General features: G+C 48.0%; 1 protein-coding gene, 1 non-coding gene and 1 pseudogene across 4 annotated transcripts; 1 reads left to right on the plus strand and 2 right to left on the minus strand.

Moving 5' to 3' along the window:
- The first annotated feature begins 4632 nt into the window (after positions 1–4632).
- Positions 4633–6187, plus strand: LOC147353876 (p53 apoptosis effector related to PMP-22 pseudogene; annotated as a pseudogene). Its single transcript, XR_015146020.1, has one exon. The product of XR_015146020.1 is annotated as a p53 apoptosis effector related to PMP-22 pseudogene (transcript).
- A 1135-nt stretch (positions 6188–7322) lies between these two features.
- LOC147353877 (cytochrome P450 2F3) lies at positions 7323–18783 on the minus strand. Of its 2 annotated transcripts, XM_086352615.1 has the most exons (10): positions 18706–18783; positions 17064–17255; positions 16810–16972; positions 14550–14699; positions 11626–11786; positions 11151–11327; positions 10626–10767; positions 9674–9861; positions 9004–9145; positions 7323–7850 (listed from the first exon to the last, which is right to left on the minus strand). In XM_086352615.1, the coding sequence occupies exons 2-10, from the start codon at positions 17232–17234 to the stop codon at positions 7669–7671; spliced, it is 1476 nt and encodes a 491-aa protein (XP_086208741.1). In that variant the 5' UTR covers positions 17235–17255; positions 18706–18783; the 3' UTR covers positions 7323–7668. The 2 variants fall into 2 exon arrangements, with proteins under 2 accessions (XP_086208741.1, XP_086208742.1); XM_086352616.1 differs by lacking the exon at positions 17064–17255.
- On the minus strand, positions 17725–17796 carry TRNAC-GCA (transfer RNA cysteine (anticodon GCA)). Its single transcript has one exon. It is a non-coding gene; the product is annotated as a tRNA-Cys (tRNA).
- Positions 18784–26863: the final 8080 nt, after the last annotated feature.

Here is a 26863-nt window from a genome sequence, read left to right on the forward strand (position 1 = left end):
CTTACTTGTCCTGTAGTTGTGCATTCCTAAGTCCCCTGGACACCTCTGGGCCCATGAATGTTGGACCTTATACTTAAAAAAAAAAAAATTGGCCACACTGGGTCTTTGTTGCTACTAGTGGACTTCTCTAGTTGTGGCAAGCAGAGGCTACTCTCTAGTTGCAGTGTGCGGGCTTCTCATTGCAGTGGCTTCTCTTGCTGCAGAGCACAGGCCCTAGGGTGCCCAGGCTCTAGTAGTTGCAGCTTGAAGGTAGTTTCCCCGTGGCATGTGGGATCTTCCTGTATCAGGGATTGAACCTGTGTCCTCTGCATTGGTAGTCGGATTCTTAATCACTGGACTACCAGGGAAGTCCTGTACCTTGTACTTCTGATTCCTGAATACACCCTGATTCCTAAATAAACTTCATAAAATACCCCTAGTGATGTGTGCATTAGCCTGGCACTCCTGTGTGTTGGGAGCCGCATTAGACATTACTGACAAAATGGAGGCATGGCCCCAACCCCCTCTCCTCATCCCGCAGGCACAGTCCCAGGGTGAAGGAGTTAGGCCTTGTGATTCTGACTTGTTCTTTCCTTTCTTTGGTTGGGTTGGCTGGAAAAAATGTTAAGGTGCTTATTGTTCTTGAGAGAAGCATGAGAAACCACAAAGCTTTCTACAGTTGTGCCCAGAAAATAATCTATAAAGTAACCATTAACATTTGTTCAAGGATCTTTACAAAGAATGTTCCAGGATGAGCACATAGGCTGCAGCTTGAGGCCATGAGAAGGGTTGTTATCTGAGACCTGTTTGTGAGGGAAATATTTATGGCAAAAGAAGTTTGCTGAGCTTAGGGTTTAGGAGTAATTAAGAATACCTAGAAGCCTTTTTAGGAGATAGTGATCTTAAGCTGCTAGGGGCAAACAGGATTTAGAAAGATAAAAAATAAACTGAGGAATGTAACATGAGTTACAATGTAATCACAAGTTAAGTATAAGACACATAAGAGGAAGTAGATAATAGTGAAGCCGATTCTCCGCTGAAGCAGGAACTCTGTTTGTAGGGCAACAGTGATTTCTGGAGACAATAAATCTGGGTGGGGAAAACTAAAAATGTCAAATGTCTGACCTAATGCTTTTGTCAAAGTATAAAAGAAAACCTGAAGCTTAAACATGTAGTCCCATCCCTCAAATCAGAGGCTACATCATTGTCCGCCGACACGGCTCACCGCTTTAGGCTGATTCCCTGGCTGCTGGAGCTGGACTCCGGCACCTGCGCTCCATGCCTGTGTTACCTAGGGACTCAACACCTGAGCCCTTGTCAATTCCACACTCATTGCTCCTGGAGCCTTGTATGCTGTACCTGTCTTCTAGATGCTCACTAGGACTCCCCTAGTGCCATTCAGCCTGGCACTTCCATGCCTATCCTATGACTCCTGGGTACCTTCCCACAGTCAATCCCCCTGAATCTCCATACTTAGGCCCTGTCCTGAACTCCTCCATCTCTGTTCCCAATGTCCTGGCTCCCAGATGCCCCAAGTGTCCTACACTCTTGCTGCTACACCCCTGGTCTCCAGTTCCCCAGGTCCCTCAGTGGGCACCTCCACCTGAGGCCAGACCATGATGGCAGATAAACTTGCCCTCACTCTGGCTGGCCCTGGGAGTGTGGGCTGGGGTACGGTGGGGTGGGGCAGACCCAGGCCGGGGTGGGCCAGGGGTGGGGGATATGGCTGAGTCTGTACTTGGAACAGACTGTTCAGAAATGCGGCCCACCCTCCTGCCCACCCTGCCCTGCCGGACCCAGGCTTCCGCCAGGTGCCTGGCACAGGGCCCAGACCCAGGGTGATGATGGGGGAACTGTGCAGAGTCCAGAACGGGGCTTGCCTTCGGAAGTGTCTCTCACTCTCAATCCCTCTGCTTCTCTATTCATCTCGTTCTCTCTCTATTCGTCTCTTTCTCTGTCTTCCCATTTCTCTCTGTTTTACTTTCAGGGTCTGCCTCTGTTTGTGTCTGAAAACAAATTTTCTCTCTGGTGTGCTCTTTTCAGTGTCCATCTTTTTCTCTCCCTGAGCCTCTTTCAGTTTGTCTTTACCTTAATCTCCCTCTGTCTCTGCTTCCTCATCTCCCTGCATGTTTGTGTAGCACATCTCCCTACCTGTCAGCCTTTCTCTGTCTGGTGAATGGCAGAGGTGTAGGGACAGGGCTCTGCTTAGAGGTGCTGACCCTTCAGACAGCAGGGTTGCAGCAAGTGTGCCCTCCTGGACTCCACCCTCCAACATGGATCCTTTTTCTCAGGTTATTTTTAAGAAGTTTTTACTGCATTTGTTACACTATTGCTTCTGGGTGTTTTTTTTAATTTAACTTTTTTCGGGGGGTGCTGCACTGGGTCTTCATTACTGCACGCAGGTTTTCTCTAGTTACGGCGAATAGAGGCTACTGTCTACTTGCGGTCGCTTCTTTAGTTGCTGTGTGAAGAATCGAGAGCACAGGCTCAGTAATTGTGATGCATGGGCTTAGTTGCTCCGAAGCACGTGGGATCTTCGAGGACCAGGGATCAAACCCATGTCCCCGGTGCTGGCAGGTGGATTCTTAACTGCTGGCCCACCAGGGAAGTCCGCTTCTGTTTCATGTTTTGGTTTTTTGGCCACGAGATATGTGGGATCTTAGCTCCCTGACCAAGAATTGAACCCACACCCTCTGCATTGGAAGGTGAAGTCTTAACCGCTGGACCACCAGGAAAGTTCCTTTCAAGCTCTTTTCAAGAGCAGGCGTTTTGTTTTGTTCACTTCTGTATCCCCAGCACCTAAAATAGTGCCCAACACACGGTGGGCACCCAGTAAATGTTTGTTGAATGAAGGCATGGCTTTGTTTCATCCCTGTTTCTGTGTCTTTTTTTCTCTCTCTAATTCAGACTCTGTTTCTCTCAGTCTCTGTCTTTGGCTGAATCCTTGTAAATGTCTCTCTTCCTGCCTTGTCTCTATTTCATCTCTTGAGGTTTCTCTCCAGATCTCTTTTTGTCCTCTCAGATCGCTGTCTTTCTTCAGCTCTGTGCCTCTCTTAATTTCCATCTTGGCTTTAGCATCTCTTTGTCTTCCATCTGGAGAAGGCAATGGCACCCCACTTTTTGAACATCTGTCTCTCCCCATTTCTCAATTCCTCTCTTTCTCCTCCTCTGTCTCTCTCACTCCCAGTCTTTGATTTTCAGGATCTTGCTCTATATATCTCTCTGTCTCTTCCTGTCTCTTTTTCTTCACCATGTGTCTCTCTTTGCCGTCTGTCCATCTTTCTTTCTTAGGACCTGTGAATCTCCTTTTCCCCCTCCACCTCTGCATCCCTGCCTGGGCCTTGGGGCAGACTTGGCTTGGGGTGGGAACAGCATGGGGATTAGGGAGCCACCACCCCATGTGGGGACTGCCTATAAGCCTCCCTCTAGCTGGCCCCAGACTTAGCAAAGCATGTCCCCATTTCTGAATGACCTTGGGAAACTCCACTCAGGGAAGGGCCTCCCATGTCACCTCTGCCCCTGGCTGGGGGGCCAGCCTCATTCTGTCTGCCTCTAGCTCAGTGAAGCTTGAGATGCCTGGTTTTTGAGAAAAGCTACTGTCAGCAGGATTGTCAGCTTGTCAAATCCAGTCCCAGGTTGGGAGGCCCCATGCCTGGGACTGCTATCCACCCCAAAGGGAGGAACTGTAAGACAAAGAGATAATTCAGTGAGAGGGACGAGAAATGAGGGAGAGTTTCAGCCTTCCAGTGCCTCACTTCCCCATTAATTGCCCTTCCTCTCTGTCTTTCTGTGGTCGTTGTTTTGTTTCTTTCTTTGTCTCTATCTTCTATTCTCTTTACCTCCCCAGGTCTCAGTCCTTGTTCTCTCTCTACTTTCCTCTATGTCTCTGACTCATAAGATTTCAAAGAGCAGGGTGGGAGCCAGAAGATCTGCTTTCTGCATCCGGCTCTGCTCATTTCTGACTGTGATCTTGGGCAAGTCACTTCACCTCTCTGAGCAACCTCAGTTTTGCTGTAAAAATATATAATAGCACTTCCCCAGTGGTCCAGTGGTTAAGAATCCACCTGCCAATGCAGAACATGAGTTTGATCCCTAGTCTGAGAAGATCCCACATACTGAGGGGCAACTAAGCCCCTGTGTCATAACTGCCGAAGACTGCACACCCTAGAGCCCATGCTCCACAACAAGAGAAGCAACTGCAATGAGGAATCTGTGCACAGCAACTAGACTAGCCCCTCCCTCTGTTCACTGCAACTAGAGAAAGCCTGTGTGCAGCAACGAAGACCCAGTGCAGCCAAAAATAATAAACTAAATAAAAGCCTACCTTATTTAAAACAATGTATAACAAAATTGCTTTGCACCATGTGTATGTGTGCTAAGTCGCTTCAGTGGGGTCCAAGTCTTTGCAACCCTATGGACTATAGCCTGCCAGGCTCCTCTGTCCTTGGGATTCTCCAGGCAACAATACTGGAGTGGATTGCCATGCCTGCCTCCAAGGGATCTTCCCCACTCAGGGATGGAACCCACCTCTCTCTTGTCTCCTGCATTAGCAGGCAGGGTCTTTACCACTAGCGCCACCTGGCTTTGCCCCATAGGAAGATTTAAATGAGGTATTTGGACCAGTGTGTGAATAGGATGCACTAGGTCGGAGAAAGCAATGGCACCCCACTCCAGTATTCTTGCCTGGAAAATCCCATGGCGGAGGAGCCTGGTGGGCTGTAGTCCATGGGGTCACTAAGAGTCGGACACGACTGAGCGACTTCACTTTCACTTTTCACTTTCATGCATTGGAGAAGGAAATGGCAACCCACTCCAGTATTTTTCCCTGGAGAATCCCAGGGACGGGGAAGCCTGGTGGGCAGCCGTCTATGGGGTCGCACAGAGTCGGACATGACTGAAGTGACTTAACAGCAGCAGGTAAGTGGTAGTACTTGTGATTTCCCAGTCTCCGTGTCTGTTTATTTCTCCATATCTCTCACTTTCTCTGTTTACATCTCCATCTTTGTACAGCACCCTGCATCTCTGGCAGACCTATGGAAACTTTCTGGGCTGCTGTCTTTTTCTTGGCCTTGGTTTCTTTACTTCTGTTTTCACTCAGGCCCTCCCAGCCTTTACCTCCAAGTCTGTCTCCAGGGAACACTTTCTCCCATTTTTTTTTTTTTAAACTTCCCTAAGAGTGAGGGTTGAACGCATCCAAGCCAGGTGTCTCCCTTCTCTGCAGCCAGACCTTACTTCTGTCCATCCTAGAGGACTGTCCTCCTCCCTTTAATTCAGCCAAGGTAGGTTTGAATCTATTCTAAAGATAATTTAATAGAAACTGATACAAAAAGCCTTCTCCGGAGTCACCGGAATCTAGGTGGGGTGGGCGCCACGACCCCGATGCCAACCCCGAGCCGCGTCCTCCAAGAGCCGCCTCCTCGAGGCCTCTTCCCTTTTGTTGCGCTGCCCGCGCTCGAGGGCCACTCTCCGCCGGTGTCCGAGCCTCGCGCGCTGCTCTCCTCCCTGCCGCCGCCGTCGAGATGCGCTGCGGCCTGGCCTGCGAGCGCTGCAGGTGGATCCTGCCGCTGCTACTGCTTAGCGCCATCGTCTTTGACATCATCGCGCTGGCCGGCCGCGGCTGGCTGCAGTCGAGCGATGACAGCCAGACGTCCTCGCTGTGGTGGCATTATTTACTAGAAGTCTGCGACAGCCTCATGACATATGCTTGGGGAAGGGCAGCCGCCCCCATGCTGCTCTGCGGTTTCATCATCCTGGTGATCTGCTTCATCCTCTCCTTCTTTGCCCTCTGTGGACCCCAAATGCTTGTCTTCCTGAGAGTAATCAGAGGCCTTCTGGCCCTGGCTGCTGTGTTCCAGATCATCTCCCTGGTAATTTACCCTGTGAAGTACACTCAGACCTTTAACCTTCACCTCAACCCTGCTGTCACTTACATCTATAACTGGGCCTATGGCTTCGGGTGGGCAGCCACTATTATCCTGATTGGCTGTGCCTTCTTCTTCTGTTGCCTTCCCAACTATGAAGATGACCTGCTGGGCAATGCCAAGCCCAGGTACTTCTACACATCTGCCTAAGGTGGGGAATGAGCAGAAGAACATCACTGCTGCTGAGATAGATTCCAGAGAAAGAAACTGTTTCCCCCCGGAATACTTTGAACCTGTTTTGGGGACAATGTTCATATCATTAAACTATGGTCAAAATGCTAAAATAATCGGGGGAAAGTGTTTCTTAAGTGGTGTTATAGTTTCATATTCATCTTTTATATGTGTTTTGTAGTGTTAAGTAAGACTTACTTCTTTTAATTAATTACCTGATTATTAAGTTGGCTAAAAGTTTCATTCAGGCTTGTCCATAAGATTGATGGAAAAACCTGAATTCACTTTTTGGCCAACTCAATACTAATATGCCAATGTTTCCTTATATCTAGCAATACCATTGATATTGCATTTGTAAAAGAATATGAGTATGGAAGTAACCACATAATTTATAAGGTAAAAATGAGAAGGTTTCAAAGATTTGAGTAAATCTGGTTAGGTTTCTGTTTTTCCCAGATGGAATGGGTTGGGTCTATTAAGGACTGAGGAGAAGAAGAAGATACTGGTAAAAATTGTCAGTGACTAAATATTCTAAAAGAAACACACAAAAATATTTTTTCAAGCCTTTGGCTATTCAAAGAAGCAAAATTGGTTCCTAAATGCATGTCATTTGTGAGAATTTCTAATGAATATCATGAATAATTGATTTGGGGCTAAGCTTTCCATTAACTTAATATGACATCTAGGAAAGTATTCTTTCATGGCCAAAACCTGTTGCAGTAGTATGGCCTCCTTAAGCAGTGAAATCTTGAGATGAAATTTTCTCTTTTAAAGTGGTTCATAGGGTGGGGGTGTGGTAGAAAGCTACTAGTAATTCTGTGCTCTTTGGTGTCTATATGCTCTAGACCAGAGTAGACTGGATGAAAAAATGGACTGGTGTAATTCATTATGACCTTTAAGTAGTAGGTTGTTCAGTAAAGCATTAGGAGGGCCATTCCCATCACAAAAGTAACATTAAACAGCCTAAAGAGAAGACATGGCTTGAATTTTTCATCTTTGGCTTGATCGGGCTCTAATCATGTAGACACAACTTCTGATAGATTGCAACTGTAAGCAAAAACTTAAATATGGTTAAAAACCTGGTTTCCTTTGGTAAATAGATTAAGAATATCTGATGTAAAACATTTAACAGGAGAATTCAGGAATGTGGGATTTCTCTGACTTGCAAATATGATATATCACATGGAATATTATTATTTTTTTTACTATTTGTACTTACATAATGAAAACCAATTCATTTTATATATCAAATTATTTTGTAAGTTGTAAAAATAGCAGTTGAAGTTTTATTATGAACTTTTCTCAATAAACCAGGTGATATTAAAAAAAAAAAAAGCCTTCTCTACAAAAGGGTGTGCAGTAGAACGAATTCTGTGGATTAAACAAGGCACGTGCTTTCCCTTCCCCATGGCTTTTTCTGCTTCAGCGGCTCAGAAGGTAAAGAGGAATGTTGGGGAAGGGCATGCAGCTGGCGCAAGGTGATAGGAAGCGAGTGTGACAGCGAGAGGGATGGGGCGCAGGGGAACGAGACGATGGATCGAAGCACCCCTCCAGACAGGCCCCATCGTTCACAGACGAATCTGGAAGGGATGCGGCGTCAGCGTGCGAGCACGCAGAGCTGGTAAGGCCGGGGCAAATTGCCGAGACCCGAGCTGAGCGGGGTCAGATCGATGTCCTCGGGCGCCCCCAGCGGCTGCAGCGAGAAGCTCTGCAGGATGGCGGTGAGGTAGAGGAAGAGCTCCATGCGCGCCAGCGCCTCGCCCAGGCACAGCCGGCGTCCTGCAGGGAGAAAGGACGCGGAGGAGCAATGAGACAAAACGGGGTGAAGGGCCTCCTCCACTTTCAGAGGAAAGCATGAGAATAATGACTGGGGACTCACAGACCCCTCTATCTAAAGGTCCGGGACAGACAATTTAAAGTATATTGTGGACCTCCTACAAGTGCAACCTTGCAGGGATTCGAATCCTGACTACCATTACTAGTTATGTGATCTTGGGCAAGCCAGAGTTTCTGGGTAGGTATCTGAAATGGGGAGGATAATAGTGCTTCATTAGGTTGCTATGAGGGACTTTTCCTGATGGCTCAGACTGTGAAGAATCTGCCTGCAATCCAGGTTGGATTCCTGGGGTCAGGAAGATCCTTTGGAGAAGGGAATGGCTACCCACCCCAGTATTATTGCCTGGAGAATTCCACGGACAGAGGAGCTTGGAAACCACTGAGCAACTAACGTTTTCACTTTTTTTCAGGTTGTTGTGAAAGGTAAATGGAGGTGAAACAGTGAGAATATAATGCTATGTTAGTTTAGTATGTGTGGGCCCTCGCTGCTCTAAGCCCTACTATCAATTAATTTCATCCTTATAACAACTCCCAGAGGTGGGCTTTTTTATGATCGCCATTTCATAGATGCAAAACCCGAAGCACAGAGAAGGGAAGGAGCATATCCAAGGCCGAGCCACTAGAATATAACAAAGCTGGGGTCTGGCAGCAAAGTGCATCTTTTAGCCACCACTCTTACAGTTCTCAGAGGTAGCACTGGCGCACAGTAGGCAGTGTTGTAGGTTACCTATTATTATGCACCCTACTACCTTTTCGAACACTGAGTTAAGCAGGAAAAGATGTTTTTTTCAGCCGTTTAAGGACCAAAGGCAAGAAAACCCAGAACCGCTTCAACTGCACCACCCAGTGGAGAGCCTGATAATGACCATGTCCAAGTTGGATGACAATCCTGTTTCCCTGCCTCCCTCCACAAGGCTGTCATTTGCTATCAGCCTGTAAGGGAAGAGTTGAGAAGGAGAAAGGACATCTGCACGTCTAAAGCTGAGGATTGGGTGGGATGAAGAAGTGAAAGGGTTTGGAGAGTTGAATTAGGCTTGGGGAATGTAGGTGGAATATTGGGCCAGAAAGACGGACCGTTGCCCTCCACCACTCTCACCTGCTGAGAAAGGCATGAAGGCAGGGCTCTTCTTGAAGGACATATTGGCATCCAGAAAATGTTCAGGGTTGAATTCCTTGGGCTTCAGAAATTGGCTGGGGTCATAGTGAACTGTATTAAGGAGGGTGATGACATCTGTGCCCTGCGTGGGTGGGGAGGCAGAATCAGTGGCCGGTTAAAAGGGCTGGGAGGTTCCCAGTAGAGGATTTCCACTCTACAGAGCCTGGGTCTACATCAGGAGTCCAGGAAATGGGTATGGGTGTCTAGGGTTCCCAGTGACGGGTGCTGAAAATGATTCTGTTGGGGTCTAAGGTAGGGATGTCGGATACCCTCCTTGTAGAAACAAATCTGGGGTTCTTGGGGAGGGAGTAAGGTCTCCCAGAACAGTGTTTAGGTACAGGGGGTCCCCAGTATGAATTCTCAGACCTTGGGGATTTCAGAGAGGGGTCCTAGGGGTCACAGGGAAGGGGCCTGGTGTTCAGGACAGGGTCTAGTCCAGTATGGTATAGAATGAGGTCTTGGGAAGGGGCTGAGGTTCTGGATTTAAGGGCCTCAGATGTCTGTTGCTAGGGCCTGGGTCTTCCTTGCTGGAACCCTGGATGCCCATATCAAGAGTGTGGAATGCCTCTTCCTAAGGTTTTAGGTATGGTTTGCCAGGTGACCACTGCACCCTGGGTATCGTGAAGCCTCGAAAGTTCGTGTCCCGAGTGACACGGTGCGGCAAGCTCATGGGGATGACGTCTGCGAAGCGCTGCACTTCGTGGATCACCGCGTCTGTGTAAGGCATCGCCGCTCGGTCCTCCACCGACGGCAGCCGCTCGCGTCCCACCACGCGGTCGATTTCCTCCTGGACTCGAACTGGGGTGGGGGGAGGGGAGAGCGGTTGTTGAGGGGATCAGCAGACTCGACTGTGCAGAGAAGAGGTGTGTGCATGCGTGTGGAAGCAGTCCAGCCGCTCACTGCTTTCCAGTCGAGGTCGGGGTCGGGGGTCGGGGGACGCTGCAGGGGTGCATGCGAAGGTTAGATGGAGGTTCAGAGGGAGGGGCTGGGTTCAGAGATGCAGTGAGGGCGAAAGTTTCGTCCCGCCTGGGCTTCCAGGGGTGAGGTTGTGCGGACAGGGTGACAGGGCTGCTTGGAGTCCAGGTCCCACATGGGATTGCCGGCGGGGCTTCGAGGACTAGGGCTGCTGGAGGATGGATGGAGAGAGCAGGGTGTGCAGGACAGCTGAGAAATCAGGGGTGGGGTGGGCGGCAAAGATCCAGTCGGTCTCCGCACAGCGTCCAGGCGGCCAGGAAGGTTAAGGGGAAGACCCAGAAGCAGGGTTTGGGGAGGCGGGGTCGCAGGCCGTGAGGTGGGAGGGGAGGGATTCTTGGGCAGGCCTGGGCTCTGGGCGTCTGTGCAAGTTTTGTGTGCAGGGTCAGAGATGAGTCCCAAAGCAAGGCCTTGCGGACGGGTCTCCGTCCGGGCAGAATATGTGGATCGAGGGAGCCACGTGAGTGGGGTCAGCCTCCAGTGGGCTTGCGGGTTCGGCTGTGGGACCCAGGCGTGAGGTGGCGGCTCTCGCTACCAGGCACACTGGGCAGGTGCTCAAGGTCTGTGGGCGGGGCTCCCGGCGCTCGCACCTTGCACTTCTGGATACTTCATGAGCAGTCGGAAGGCGTGGCGCAGCGTGGTACCCACGGTCTCAGTGCCGCCGAAGAGCAGATTGTGTGTGGTCATCAGCAGAGTATCCATGAAGAAGTGGCTCAGCGGGTCCTGCTTTTCCTGCAGGGGTTAAGGGCCGGGGATGTGAGCCAAGGCGGAGGGAGATCTTTGGGCACCGAGACTCTGCACAGCTGCTACTGGGTGCCAGTTCAGCGCCTCCTCCGTTCAATTTCCTTTCCTTGGGGGATCTGGGGAGCGCGGAGGGCAGGGTAGGGAAAATCTCAGCCAAGCGGCCGATCAAATAAACAAACCCTGAAGGATTTCTTAATGAGCCTGTTAATTGGCGGAGGCCCTGAGTGGCCCCAGAAGAGCCAGGTGATCCACCTTCACTTCCTGGATGTGGGGAGTTCAGACCCAAACACGCTCATCTCGAGATCCTTGTTGGTTCGAAGCAGGATGGAAGGTCAGATCAGAGATGGGACTTCCAGGTAGGGCTTACTTACCTGTGCCATCTTGGTAAGGAAGCAATCAATGAAGTCTCGGGGAGAGTTTGGGTCAAGGGAAGCCTGGTGTTCACGGACGCTGCGGGCGATGAGGTCCTTCATGCGTCCGTAGTTCTTAAAAAGGCGTCGGTGTGGCCCCGGCACCCAGTCCAGGAGGTTCGGAAAGATATTGTACATCTAAGGATGGAGCAGAGTTGGAGGGGTTGGGAGGAGCAGGCGGCAGCAGAGACGGTAAGGTGAAGGGGTGTGTGTGTGTGTGTGTGTGTGTGTGTGTGTGTGTGTGTCTAGGGTGGGGCGGGGCCTGTGTGTCAGCAGAGCCCTTGCAGAGTGGGCGGGGCCGCCGCATACTCGGGGGGCGGGGTCAGACGGAGAGGGCGGGGCCAATAGCAATTCCTTCCCTACCCACTTCTTCCTGGATAGCCCTGAACTGGCGGGACCCCCCAACCCTCTCGCCCATGGAATTCGGTCTCCTGACCTCTCCCCAGGGGCTACTCATGATTTGGAAGTTTTCATTGATGAGGTGGATAATGGTGAGCAGACGGTCGTCGTCGTAGTCGAAGCGGGAACCGAAGATCACAGAGCAGATAATGTTGGACACGGAGCGGCTCACCACAAACGTGGGGTCGAAGGGCTTGCCTGAAAGTGAAGGGCAAATGGGTCAAGGGGCGTGGCTCGAGACACAGTGTACGACAAACCAGGCCCCAGGCAGCAACCGCACTACATCCAACCCAACCGTATCAGTGTGACTCACAGCACTGAATGCCTGCTCCAGGCCACCTAACACAGCACAACAGCGCCCACAAAATATCTGGCAACACAACAGACAGCACAGAACGCACATTACCCTACACCACATCGACAGTAATACTAAACAGCTGCACAGGGTATTCTTGGTGACACAATACACAGCATACACAATACAACTTTACACCCAGTGCCTGACAACACTACAACCTCACTCAGCAATGACACACAACACAACCCCTGACATCCAATGATCTGATGACCCAACGGATCACAGAAAGCAATACCAATACAGGGCATTCCCACATTGGCCATTACACAATAGCACAGCCCAGAAAACTGAATCTGGAGTTAACTAGACATGGTCTGGATTTTGGCTTGGCCTCTTAGTCTACATGTGACCTATGGGAACCAAATTCCCTTCTCTGAGCCTCAGTTTTCCCGCCTATAAAATGGGCTTGATGATAGTCTTCTCATGGGGCTCTTATAAAGAGTCAGTGAATACACATTCACTGGGAATGCTTAGTTAAGGGCCATCATGCCATCATGAGCCAAAGAAAGGTGGTATGGTAGACTGAGTAATGCCCCCCGCCATGCTCCCACCCCCACCCCCCCCCCCCCCACCAAGATGTCCATGTCCCAATTCCAAAAGCCTGTGCATATGTGATTAAGTTAAGGATCTTGGGATGGGAGATTATTCTGGATTATCTAGGTGGGTTTAATGTAATCACATGGGTCCTTATAAGAAAGCAAAGGATCTGAGTAGAAAAGGTGATGTGATGGGAATTCCCTGGTGGTCCAGTGGTTGGTTCTTTGTGCTTCTACTGCCAAGGGCTCAGGTTCAATTCCTGGTTGGGAACTAAGATCAAGCTGCACAGTGTGGCCAACTCACAAACCCCCCAAAAGTGATGTGGTGATGGAAAGAGGGGGAGAGAGAGGAAGAGACATTGGCGGATGCTATGCTGCTGGATTTGAAGATGAAGGAAGGGGCTACAAGCTGAAGAATGCAGGCAGCCGAGAGGCTAAAAAAAGGTGAGGAATTGGATTGTCCTTTAGAACCTCCAGAAGAAGCCAGCTCTGCTGACCCAGTTTAAACTTTGGACCCCCAGAACTGGAGGAGAATAACTTTGTATTGTTTTAAGACATTAAATTTGTGGCAGTTTGTTGCAGTAGCAACAAGAAAATAATTCAGGCAGTTATTATTCTTTTACTTACATCATGTCATTTAATCCATGAGGTATTACCTGCCACTTCTCCCCCCAGAGTCAGCAAGATTTGGAGATCAGGGTAGAGGGCCATTTACCTTTCTCTGCCTCAATTTCTTCTGTAAAATGGGGTTCATGATAGTACTAATTTTGAGGTTTGGGTGATTTCTCTTTTCTAAAGGAGAACTGAAAAATTTTAAATTTACTTTGGCCATGCTGTGCAGCATGCCAGGACTTAGTTCCTGAACGAGGGCTGGAAACTGCACCCCCTGAAGTGGAGGTATGGAGTCTGAACCACTGGACCACCAGGGATGTCCCTGGGTGATTTTTCAAGGTGATATACAGAGTTTTGAAACAGTGCTGGCATATGGTAGGCATCACTTTAAATGTTGATTATTAACTTTTTTTCATGGTTGACAGCTTTGACCTGGGTTTATATCCCATCTCTGGCACTTCTCAGGCACATGACTAACCTTTCTAGGCCTCAGCTTCATCACTTGTAATAACTCCCTAGGTTTTCTGGGAGGGTGCAACTTGTCAACACATGCAAAGAGTTTACCATAGTGCCTGGAATCTGTAAGCACTGGATAAATGGGTATTAATGTCTGGCATGAGGACTTTGGTATCTAAGACTTTGGTTTAAATCTTGGCTCTTCTACTTTCTAGCTTTATCATTTCAAGGTGGTTGCTCAATCTCTCTGTGCCTCAGTCTTCTCATCTGCAAGATGGATTGTTCCAAGGCTTAAGGGGCTTGTGCCTGAAAATGTGCTTAGCACAGGCCCCCACACATGGTGAGTTTTCAAGAGCAGCAGCAGCAGCATATTACCCGCCACGATGACAGGCTGCTGCTGCTGCTAAATCGCTTCAGTTGTGTCCGACTCTGTGCGACCCGATAGATGGCAGCCCACCAGGCTCCCCCGTCCCTGGGATTCTCCAGGCAAGAACACTGGAGTGGGTTGCCATTTCCAATGACAGGAGCAGCGCTCCAAATAACACACAGAGACAGCACAACAAAGGGGCCAGGACATATTCTGCCACCCTGTGCATGCATGCTGAGTTGCTTCAGTTGTGTCCAATTCTGCGACCCTATAGACCATAACCTGCCAGGCTCCGCTGTCCATGGGATTCTCCAGGCAAGACTACTGGAGTGGGTGGCCAGGGGATCTTCTCCAGGGGATCTTCCCACCCCAGGGATCGAAACCGCATCTCTGCATTGGTAGGCAGGTTCTTTACTGCTAGCGCCACCTGGGACGCCCACTGTCACCCTACCTCAAGGAAACACAGTGTCACAAACGGATCCACCTCCAGGGGGCGCCTATCTTATCATCGGTCAAGTGAGAAGCCTCTAGGAGTTCTGAGTTCACACCCATGCTATTGTATGGGGCTGCCCTGACTCCCTAAGTAGGCTGGAGGTGAATGAGGGGTATGGGCTGCATGTGGGGAAACGGACCTTGGGTTTTCCGAAGCTCCTCCAGCAGGAAGTGTCCTTCTTCCAGGATCCGCTCCTCAATGGTCCTCTTCCCCATGCCGAAGTTGCGCAGAATTTGAACAGAATACTTTCTAAGGACTTTCCACCGGTCTCCATTGGAGAAGGCAATGCCTGGGTAGAAGGGAAGGGGCCAGCTCCACCAATGACCTATTCCCAAGATCGCTGTCAACTGAATCCCCTTTCCTGATGTTTGATAAGAGAAAGACCCCGAGTTTGGAATCTCTCCCCAGCCCTGCCAGTAAGTCCTTTCAGACCCTCTGGCCTGGGTCAGGTACCTCCTTTGAGCTTCCATAGGGCCTTGGGCTTTAATCCCCACAGTCATGCTTACCCTGTCTCTGTTTCTGCTACCACAGACCTGACGACTCTGGGCTGTCACTGTCTGACAAGGAACCTGCCCTCTTCATTGAACTGTGAAAGCGGGGTGGGGGCCTGTCTTGGCCATCACTGTACTCCTAGGATCACAATAGGAGCTGCAATAGGATATGCGGTCTCACATGTGTTCATCTCTGAGTCCTCTAGTCCTCCAGTCCTCAGGGAACTGGATGCTAAAGAGGAAGAAAGTATCATGTTTTGCCTTCATTGTGTGCATCATCTCATCGACCTCTTGTAGCAGCCTTCTCATGATAATAGACTGAGGGTGGAGAGGGGAGGGCCCAAAGGTGGAGGCTAGGCGGAAGAACCCTGCTGTTACCCTATGTACTGAATAATTAGATGCTGGCTATTTCTGGTAACAGATGATGTATATATATCCAGATGTTTTCTGTGTAAAAGTAGCGGGCATTTCTCTACCTCCTTGCATCTGGACAGGTGAGGTCATAAGATCACGCCAGGAGACAGGAAGGTAGCAAGTGTACTCAGTATCCAATAGGTGTTCTTTTTTTCTCTTTCTTTTCTTTTAAAAAAAATTAGAACTTTCCAACTTCAGATCCTGGGGCAGCTGGGACCCATCTAGTGTAAGGGCAAGGGGGAGCCATAGTGATTCTTTAGGGGGAGACGAATAGTCTAGGAGATAGGTCTCCAGGACCCCCTTTTCATTTAGAGCAACTTTCTTCTTTCCTTCCCACCTACCTCCCCTTCCCTCTTTTCCTCTTTCCTTCCTTTTCTTTTTGTTCTTTCCTTCTCATATATTGGGCCGTGCCACACAGCTTCCTTTGAGTAAGAGACTTATGTTACAAAAATTCCACAAGACTAGGTGACTTCCAGACCTACAGAGGACAAGATACTGAACTAGGAGAGGTTTGGAGTGAGTGATGTGAGTTGCTGGGTGGATGGGGATGAAGCTGGGTGTGAGTTGGGTTGGGGACGAAAGTGGGGATGAGGGGAGATAACGGGGTAGATGAGAAGTTGGGTCTGAGATTAGTGTGGGGATGGAACTGGGTAGAATGAGAGTGATTGGTGGATTGGGGTTGAGATTGAGCTTGGGGGTTGGGTCGATATGTGGTAGTATTGGTTTTGGCGACAGTAGAGGGATATAGGTCAAAAGTGAGACCTAGGGACTGCAAACTTCAGTAGGTGACTGAGATAGAAAATGGGGCTGGGGAGGAAAATGATAATGGAATTGAGTTTGACTAAAGGATCAGGATGGGTTAATACTAGATTTTACTATGGAGATTGGGAGAGGTTTGTAGTGGGAATGGAGGCTGCAGTGAGGTATAGTCAGTGTTGAGAGAGAGATGGAGTTGAGATTGAAATGGGAACATGGAAACGGGGTTGGTGGGGATCGGGGAGAAGTGGACAATACAGACTGGGGCAAGATAATTAAGCCACTTGACTGAGATGGAAATTTGATGATGTGGTTAGGGTAGAGAGAAGCACTGCAATGAGAGTCGGCGTTGGATTGGGTTGGAGTTGGGTGGAGATGGGAATGGGTGTAGAAGTACAATTCAAGATGGCTGAAGGAGGGATTTCCCTGGAAGTCCAGTGGTTAAGACTCTGCTTCAAATGCAGGGAGTATGAGTTCCATCCTTGGTCAGGGAACTGAGATCCCACATGCCGCATGGCACAGCCAGAGGAAGAAGAAGAAGAAGAAAAAAAGGTGGTGGTGGGGTTTGGGGGTGGTGAAGGTGGGACAGACTTCACCCTACTTGGCTCCACTCCACCTGGGGTCATCAGTGAGATCAGAAGTCCTGAGTGTCACCAAAATTGGGAGGCCATTCTTCTGCCCTATTCCCTCCCTCCGTGTGGAATGGGTGGGGAGTGGAGGAGGCGGGAGCAGGCTCACCGTTGCCCTTGGTGAAGTTGAAGAAGACAGGGTAGTCGCCGCGGCCACTGAACTCCTCCGCCTGGTCCACCAGAGCCTCCTTCACGGCTTGGTACCCGCTGAGGACCACCACCCGTTTGGGCCCCAGGTACACCGTGTACACTGCGCCGAATTCCTTGCTCAGCTGAGGGTAAGAAGACAGAGGTCACAGGGGGCTCTGGGGCCAGGGACCCCTCTCCCTTAGCCCTCCCTTCAGCCAAGCCTAGTCTTTTGACCTTGGTGAGGGAGGTCAGCATATCTTGGGAGCGAAGCTGCAGCAAATTTCCCAGGAATGGGAGGGCCCTGGGGCCTGGGGGCAGCCGGCCCTTGCCCTTTGAGCTGGTGGTCAGGAGTAGACAGACAAGAGCCAGGATCAGGAGCAAGATGGCTGTACTTATGCTGTCCATGGTGCAGGCAGTTGCAGGCACCTGGGTTGGGAGTTGGGCAGGGAGAAGGCAGCGCTGGGGAGGGAGTGAGAGCCTTTCACTCCTCATCTCCTTCTGGAGACTTGCCTCCCCCAGCCCCCAGAAATGGGAGCAGATGGAGAGGAAAAAGGAAGTAGAGAGAGGGAGACACTGGAAAAGGCCAGGGGATGGGAGAAGAGATGGAAGGAGAGGGGAAGGGAGGGAGAGAGAGAAAAAAGGGCATGAGGTAATCAAAATACAGAGAGACAGAAATCAAGACCGATGGAGGGGGACAGAAGAGAGACAGAGACAGAGAGACAGAGACTAAAAGAGACAGAGTTACATGCAGAGATAAGTGAAAGTGAAAGTGAAGTCGCTCAGTGTGCCCGACTCTTTGCGACCCCATGGACTGTAGCCTACCAGGCTCCTCGGTCCATGGGATTCTCCAGGCAAGAGTACTGGAGTGGGTTGCCATTTCCTTCTCCAGGAGATCTTCCCCACCCAGGGATCGAACCTGGGTCTCCTGCATTGCAGGCAGACGCTTTACCATCTGAGCCACCGGGGAACAAAAAACAGAGTGAGCTATCTGGATATCTGTGCATGTCTACCTTCTATATATCTAGTTATCTGTTTATCTATTCAGGAGTCAGACACGCCTGAACAACAACTACAATCTATTATCTGTCTGTCTGTTGTCTGTCTTCAGTCTGTTATCTATCGATGTCTATCTATTTAACTATCTGCCTACCAGCTATCAATTTTCATCTATCATCTTTCACATAGGGATATAGAGAGATAGAGACACACAGGAACTGAGACAGACAAATCAAGACAGAGAAATAGCCAGACAGAGAGAAGTCACAGAAAGAGAGGCAGACAGAGAGAGACTAGAGAAGGGAGATCGAACTAGAGAAGACACAGAGCTAGAGAAAGAGACGAGAGATGGGGGGAGACAGAGATATACCCTGACAGAGAGACATAGAGATGGACACTGACAGATAGGAGGAAGAGGGTGACAAGCAGATGGAGAGAGGAGGCAGAGGCAAGCCCAGAGGCCAGTGGAGAAGAGAGTGACAGACACAGAGAGACGTGGAGGGAGACAGACAGACACTCAGACGGACAGACAGAGAGACGGGCAGGGGACATTCGACGGAGACAGGCAGAGACAGCGGGAGGGCATAAGCAGAAACAGACCGAAAGGTGTCCTGAACCCAGGAGTCACATTGCAGAAAGAGATGCCACCTGGCTGGGTAAAGTGCGTCACAAAGAGTGCCAGTGCCAAGCCCTGGCTCGGAACTCTGAAATGCTTTGGTAAATTCAAGAACAGGGTCCCAGAGACAGCCCCTGAGAGATAGACCCAGAGACCCCTCAGAGGAGCTGACAAGGCAGACCCCGGCCAGTCTCAGGACAGGGAGATGGAGCCAGTGACCCTCTCTCTTGAGAGTCACCCCCTCTTCTGTGACCAGCCCTCTACCTGCTGAGCTGCTGAGGGGTGTGCTGGAGGGACCAATCCGGCTGGCAGCGGCTGCTCCAGATGTGTGCCCAGGAGCTCGGAACTGAGGGGTGGGAGCTGCCCTTAAATCATCTCCGTCCATCCCTGCTTACCACTCTTTTTCCTAGTTCATCTGGTGAGTGACTTAATCCCTCCCACTTTCCTGCCTTCCTTGCCTGGGCTGGGGCTCACAGCCAGCTGGAATGAGGCCTCGAATGAGTGCCTTGGGAGCCCTGCCTTCTCCTCCCCTGGGCTGACCTTACCTCTTCTCACTGTGGCCAGTGCTGGCCATCTGTCCTGGATTGGGGGTGAAGTCTTCTCTATTTTTTGTTGTTGTTGCCACTGGGGATCCTGGATCTAGTTCTGGGTCTGGTTTAGAATTGTAGGGCTTTGGCCAAATGAAGGGGTAGGGATGAAGTCAGGGTCTCTGTACTGGGGTGGGAAAGGATTCTCATTTTCTGGGGCCCCGTTTTCACAGCTCTTCTCACCCTTCTCTGTCTCTTGCGGTTTGTCTCTGAAATTCTGTACGTGTCTCCGCTTTGGCCGCTGCATCTTCTTGTCTCTTTTTTATGTCTCTGTCGCTCCCCGTCTCTCTTCCTCTGTGTCTCTATCTTTCACCATCTCTTCTGCCCCCTCATTTTCTTTGTGGCCTTTCTCTTTTCTCCCTGCTTCTCTCTCTCCACAGTCTTTCTCAGTCGCTCTCTCCTCCTGACTGAGTGTCTGTCTGTCTCTCACGCCTCCAAGAGGTGGAGTGCAGTGGACAGGACTGAAGCCAGACTGAGGATCAAGGAAGACTTGGGAGAAGGGCAGGGCAGGCAGGAACCTCACTAGACAGGGCCTCAGATGTGAAGGGTACCCCCGCTACTGCCCACCTCCACTTCTGCCTCTCTCCTAAGCCCCCCACCTGCTCTGATTCTATCCTTGTCTCTTTACCCCCAGAAACTGACCACACTCAACTCCTAGCTAGGTCAGAAGGGCAGGTTGCAAAAACCTGAAGGGGGCTAGGACTCTAGTTCCTTGGAGGGTAAGGTGTGCGAGAGAGCCCCAGAGGTTAAGAGTCTGCAAGGCCAAGTGGAGGTTTTGTTCCGCCCTCCACCTCCCCGGCAACCAGGTCCATTGGTAAACACCATGGTGGTTGTTTTTCCCATGGAGGGTGGGGGAGGAAGTGCTTGGAGGTACTGGGGAATTTGATATCCCAGATCTCAGGCCCCTGTTAGGGTGGAGGTGGGGCCTGTGCTACTGTTTCAGTCCCAGAAAGGCTGGTTAGGGCAGGTCCTGGAAGAGGGGTAAAGGCTTGATTATGGGATTATGGATCTCTAGTTTCCCTTGGCATGAACCCCTACTTCTGGGGGAGAGGAGTAGTACTTGACGTATGGGAACCCCACAAGTGACTTTTCTCTGACCCCAGAACTGGGTTGAGAGGGGCCTCTTGGGACTTGCCTTAGTGGGGAACTTGGGACTCCTGAGAAAGGGAGTTTTAAGGGGCTTTGAGTTCTTCTTATGGTCTGACTTGCTGCCCTGCTGCAGAAGGAATGTAGGGTAGGGAGGGATGTATTGTGAGTTTCCTTAGCCTCAACACTGTTGACATTTGGGCTAGTAATTCTCTTGGGGTGGAAGCTGTCCTGTGAGTGGCAGGATGTTTAGCAGTATCTCTGGTTTCTACCTCCTAGATGTCAGTAGTAACCCCCCTGCCAGGTGTAAAAATAAAAAATTACCCCGGATATTATTTAATGTCCACTTGGGGGCAAAGGCCAACCCAGTTGGGAAGTGAAGGTGTAATGGGAGAAACTGAAAGACACCCAAGGGCAGCTGAACTTTCCTGATCTCCAACTGGCCTCTTCTTGACTTCCAACACATACATTTAAATTTTTAAAAATTAATTTATTTTGTTTTTGGGTGCTCTGGGTCTTTGTTTCTGCACCTGGCTTTTCTCTAGTTGTGGCAAGCAGGGGTTACTCTCTTCGGGTTCGATCCCTGCGGTTGGAAAGAACTCCTGGAGAAGGAAATGACAACCCACTCCAGTATTCTTGCCTGGAGAATCCCATGGACAGAGGAACCTGGCAGGCTACAGTCCATGAGGTTGCAAACAGCTGGACATGACTGAAGCAACTTGGCATGGCATCGGGTTACTCTCTAGCTGCAGTTCTAGGCTTTTCATTGTCGTGGTTTCTCTTATTTTGGAGAGTAGGCCCGACCAGGGCTCAGTAGTTGTGGTGAATAGGGCTTAGTTACTCTGTGTCGTATGGAATCTTCCCAGGGCAGGGATCGAACTCTTATCCCCAGCATTGGCAGGCAGATTCTTAACCACTGAACCACTGGGGAAGTCCCAACACTTACATTATTCTCTGCCCTCTCAAACCTCCAGACCCTTTCGTCCCTCTGTTGACGGTCTCATCTCTTATCCCATAGAAAAAGCAGCATGCTCACCCACCTACCAGAATCTGAGCCACATATGTAGCCTTGCTTTCCTGACAGAGAAAAGGCAACATTTCCTTCTTCTTCTTTTTTTTTTTTTTTGTGTGTGTGTGGGATCTTAATTCCCTGACCAGTGATGGAATCCGTGGCCCCTGCAGTGAAAGCGCAGATTCCTAACCACTGGACCACCAGGGAATTCCCAAGTGCAGCTTTTCCTGAAGGTGACAGGGCATCCCACCCCTGTCACTAGCTGGATGGCTTTCTTTCTCTTTATTGCATTGTGTTTTGTGTGGATGTGGGCAGATGGACTTTTTTCCTGGTTTACAATTCTTTAAGGTAAAATTTACATGTAATGAAATATACAAATTGGGACTAATAGATACAAACTACTACATATAAAATAGATAAATAATAAGGTCCTATTGTACAACATAGGGAACTATGTTCAATACCTTATAATAACCTATAATGGAAAAGAATATGAAAAGAATATATATATACACACACACTTATATTTATATAGGGGCTTCCCTGGTGGCTCAGTGGTAAAGAATCCACCTGCCAATGCAGGAGACACGAGTTTGATCTCTGGTCTAGAAAGATCCCACATGCCTTGGAGCTACTAAGTTTGTGCACCACAAATATTGAGACCGTGCTCTAGAGCCCAGGAACCACAACTATTGAACCCATGCATCACCACTACTGAGCCCGTGAGCCTAGAGTCTGCTCCTCAAGAGAAGCCCATGCATCACAACGAAAAGTAGCCCTGTTCACCAGAAGTAGAGACAAGCCCTCAGAGCATGAAGACCCAGCACAGCAAATAAATAAATGAAATTATTTAAAGAAAGAACTGAAGATTGAAGGCAAAAGAAAAAGAGGACAGCAGAGGATGAAATGGTTAGATAGCATCACCGACTCAATGGACATGAATTTGAGCAAACTGCGGGAGACAGTGGAGGGGGAAGCCTGGTGGGCTGCCTTCCATGAGGTTGCAAAGAGTAGGACACAACTCAGCAACTGAACAACAACAACAACAACATTTTACAAAAGAATACATCAGTTCAGTTCAGTTCAGTCGCTCAGTCGTGTCCGACTCTTTGCGAACCTATGAATCGCAGCACACCGGGCCTCCCTGTCCATCACCAACTCCCGGAGTTTACTCAGACTCACGTCCATCGAGTCAGTGATGCCATCCAGCCATCTCATCCTCTGTCATCCCCTTCTCCTCCTGCCCCGAATCCCTCCCAGCATCAGAATCTTTTCCAGTGAGTCAACTCTTCTCATGAGGTGGCCAAAGTACTGGAGTTTCAGCTTTAGCATCATTCCTTCCAAAGAAATCCCAGGGCTGATCTCCTTCAGAATGGACTGGTTGGATCTCCTTGCAGTCCAAGGGACTCTCAAGAGTCTTCTCCAACACCACAGTTCAAAAGAATACATACATGCTGCTAAGTCGCTTCAGTCGTGTCCAACTCTGTGCGACCCCGTAGACGGCACCTCACCAGGCTCCCCTGTCCCTGGGATTCTCCAGACAAGAACACTGGAGTGGGTTGCCATTTCCTTCTCCAACACATGAAAGTGAAAAGTGAAAGTGAAGTCACTCAGTTGTGTCCGACTTTTAGTGGCCCCATGGACTGCAGCCTACCAGGCTCCTCCGTCCATGGGATTTTCCAGGCAAGAGTACTGGAGTGGGGTGCCATTGCCTTCTCCGATACATACATACATATATATATCTGAATCACTTTGCTATACACCAGAAACTAACAAACGGACTTCCCTGGTGGTCCAGTGGTGAAGAATTCCAATGCAGGGGATGTGGGTTCAATCCCTGATTAGGGAACTAAGATCCCACATGCTGTGGAGCAACTAAGCTGGAGTGCCACAGCTACTGAGCCGGCAAGCTCTAGAGCCTATGCTTTACAACTAGAGAAGACCCTGCACGCTGTAACTAGAAAAAGCCTGAGTGCTTCCTTGAAGACCCGGTGAAGCCAAAATTAAAACAAAACAAAACTAATACAACATTGTAAATCAACTATAGTTCAATTAAAAAAAACACACAAATCTTGCATGAACATTTACTAAGTTTTGACTGCATATGCTGGTGTAGGGCTTCCCTGGTGGCTCATCTGTAAAGAGTCAATTTATTAAAAAAAAGAAATATTTTAAAACAACAGTACAATTTGATTCTGAAAGATTCTGTATGGGAAAAATTAGGGTCTTAAACTCTAGATTATTTTATTTCCAAAGAATTAATTTACTTATTTTTGGCTGGGCTGGGCCTTCATTGCTACAAGCAGGCTTTCTCGAGTTGCAGCAAGTTCGGGGCTACTGTTCATTGCAGCGTGTGGGCTTCTCATTTTGATGGCTTCTCTTGTTGCTGAGCACCGGCTCTAGGGCACAGGCTTCATTTGTTGTGGCAAATGGATCTAGTTATCCCTCTGCATGAAGGTTCTTCCTGTACCAGAGATTGAACCCAGGTCCTCTGCATTGGCAGATGAATTCTTAACCACTGGACTACCAGTGAAGTCCTCTATATGGCTTTATGTTACTCAGTTATAGCCTTTTGCTTCCCCTTCAGTATGACACATAGAAAGAGCATGGATTTTGCAGTCAGTAGATTCAGATTAAAATCCTGATTCTATAACTTGAAAGTTGTGTGACATTGAATGAGTTACCGAATGTCTCTGTACCTCACTTTCTTTAGGAGTGAAATGGAGATAATGGGCTTTATACTGGGCTTTACATAATGGGCTTTACATTCCAGCCCATAATGAAGTGCCTGACCCAGGACTCAAGATATGTTAAACAAATGACTGAAAAGTGTCAGGAATGTTCCTGGTACATGGCCTGCATTTAATGATAAATCTCCTACACACTTATGTATGCCTGGTAATTTTTGATTGGATGTCAGTCTTCATAAATTTTACCTTGTGGGTGATGGATATTTTTGTGTTCCTATAAATATTCTTGACTTTTATTCTGTGATGAAGTTAAGTTACCTAGATATCTTTTGTGAACATTAACAAAAATGTAATTTCAAACTTAACAAAAAGCTTCAAGAATAGTACAAGGAACTTTTATGTACAATTTCCTCTGATTTACCAACTGTTAACATTTTTTCCCTGGTGGTTTAGACGGTAAAGCGTCTGCCTACAATGTGGGAGACCAGGGTTCGATCTCTGGGTTGGGAATATCTCCTGGAGGAGGAAATGGCAACCCACTCCAGTACTCTTGCCTGGAAAATTCCATGGAAGGAGGAGCCTGGTTAGGCTACAGTCCATGGGGTCGCAAAAAGTCAGACACGACTGAGTGACTTCAATGTCAATGTCAATGTCAGCATTTTTTCACTCTATCAAAATCTCTCTTTTTCTCTATTTCTCTATGAATTGAGAGTAAATTGTAGCCCAGGTGCCCTTATACCTCTAAAGTGCTCAGTGTGTATTTTTTAAGAACAAGCACACTTTTTATTACATTGATAGTAGTAGTATCAAAATAGAAAATTTAGTATTGTTGCAATATTATTTAATCTTCTGGTAATATTTCAATTTTACTAGTTGTCCAAATGATGTTCATTATAATAATTTTTTTCTGGTTTGGAAGACCAGATGAGAGTCTCTTTTAATCAAAGTCTGTTCCTCAACTTTTATTTTTTTAAAATAATTAATTTTTGCTGTGCTGACAGACCTTTGTCAGTGCAGGGGAGAAGTCCCAACTTCTGAACCACCAGGGAATTCCCCTTCAACCTTTATTTGTTTTTGAAGCCATTGGCAAATTTGGCAAATCCTAGCCACTCATTTTTTAATGCCGAATGTCTCTGTGCTTCACTTTCTTTATGAGTGGAATGGAGGTAATACCTTACATTCCAGCCCATAATGAAGCGCCTGACCAGAACTCAAGATTTGTTAAACAAATGACTGGATCACATCAGGAATGTTCCTGGTACATGGCCTGCATTTCATGATAAATCTTCTACACATCTATGTATGCCAAGTAATTTTTAAAAAAACGTTAATTTATTTTTAATTGGAGAATAATTGCTTTACAATATTGTGTTGGTTTCTGCCATACATCAACATGAATCAGCCATAGGTATGCACATGTCCTGTCCCTCTGTAACCACCCTCCCACCTCCCACGCCATCCTGCCCCTCTAGGTTGTCACAGAGCACTGGGTTGAGCTCCCTGAGTCATACAGCACATTCCCACTGGTGATCTATTTTACGTATGGCGATGTCCGTTTCCGTGCTTCTCTCTCCATCGGTCCCGCCGGCCCCTTCCCCCACTGTGTCCACAAGTCCATTCTCTATGTCTGCATCTCCATTGCTCCCTGCAAGTTGATGCATGGGTACCATCTTTCTAGATTCCATATATATACGTTAATATATGATATTTGTCTTTCTGATTTCGTATAATAGGCTCTAGGTTCATCCACCTCATTAGAACCAACTCAAAAGCATTCCTTTTTTATAGCCAAGTAATATTCCATTGTGAATATGTACCACAACTTCTTTATCCATTTGTCTGTTGATGGACATCTAGGTTGCTTCCATGTCCTATCTCTTGTAAATAGAGCCGCAATGAACATTGTGGTTCATGTCTTTTCAATTATGGTTTTCTCAGGGTGCATGCCCAGTAAGTGGGATTGCTGGGTCATATGGTGGCTTTATTCTTAATTTTCTAAGGACTGTCGTACTGTCTTCAATTGATACTGCCTGTATCAATTTGCATTTCCATCAACAGTGCAAGAAGATTTCCTTTTCTCTATGTTATCTCCAACATTTGTTGTTTGTAGACTTTTGATGATGGCCATTCTGACCAGTGTGAAATAGATAGCTCATTGTAGTTTTGATTTGCATTTCTCTAATAATGAGTGATGTTGGTCATCTTCCCATGCATTTGTTAACCATCTGTATGTCTTTGGAGAAATGTGTGTTTAGGACTTCTGCCCACGTTTTGGTTGGGTTGTTTGTTTTTTGGGTGTTGAGTTGCATGAGCTACTTGTAAATGTTGGAGATTAATCCTTTGTCGGTTGTTTCATTTGCTATGATTTTCTCGCGTTCTGAGGGTTGTCCTTTCACCTTGTTCATAGTTTCCTTTGCTGTGAAAGAGCCTTTACATTTAATAAGGTCCCATTTGTTTATTTTTGTTTTTTCCCATTACTCCAGGAGGTGGGTCATAGAGGATCTTGGAGTTTTATGTCTGAGAGTGTTCTGCCTATGTTCTCATCTAAGAATTTTATGGTTTCTGCCTGGTAATTTTTGATTGGATGTCAGTCATTGTAAATTTTACCTTGTCAGTACTGGATATTTTTGTGTTCCTGTAAATATTCTTGAGTCTTATTCTGTCATGAAGTTAAGTTATTTGGGAATCTTTTGTGAACATTTGAAAAGTATATAATTCCAAACTTAATGAAAAGTTGCAAGTATAATACAAGAAACTTTTATGCACATTTTCCTCTGACTCATCAATTGACAACATTTTGCCACCCTTTATCAGCGTCTCTCTTTTTCTCTATTTCCCTGAGTTAGATAAATTGTTTGATAATTAATTGTAGCCTCGGTGTCCTTATATCTCTAAAATGTTCAATGAGTATTTCCAAAGAAGGACACTTTTTATTACCTTGAGAGTAATATTATCAAAATAGAAAAATTTAGGATTGATATTATTTAATCTTCTGGTAATATTTCCATTTTGGTAGTTGTCCAAATAATGTTCATTAAAATAATTTT

The sequence above is a fragment of the Bos grunniens genome, chromosome 18, assembly GCF_055505025.1.
Source record: "Bos grunniens cultivar Pamir isolate PY7600 chromosome 18, Bosgru_T2T1.0, whole genome shotgun sequence".
Taxonomy (NCBI): domain Eukaryota; kingdom Metazoa; phylum Chordata; class Mammalia; order Artiodactyla; family Bovidae; genus Bos; species Bos grunniens.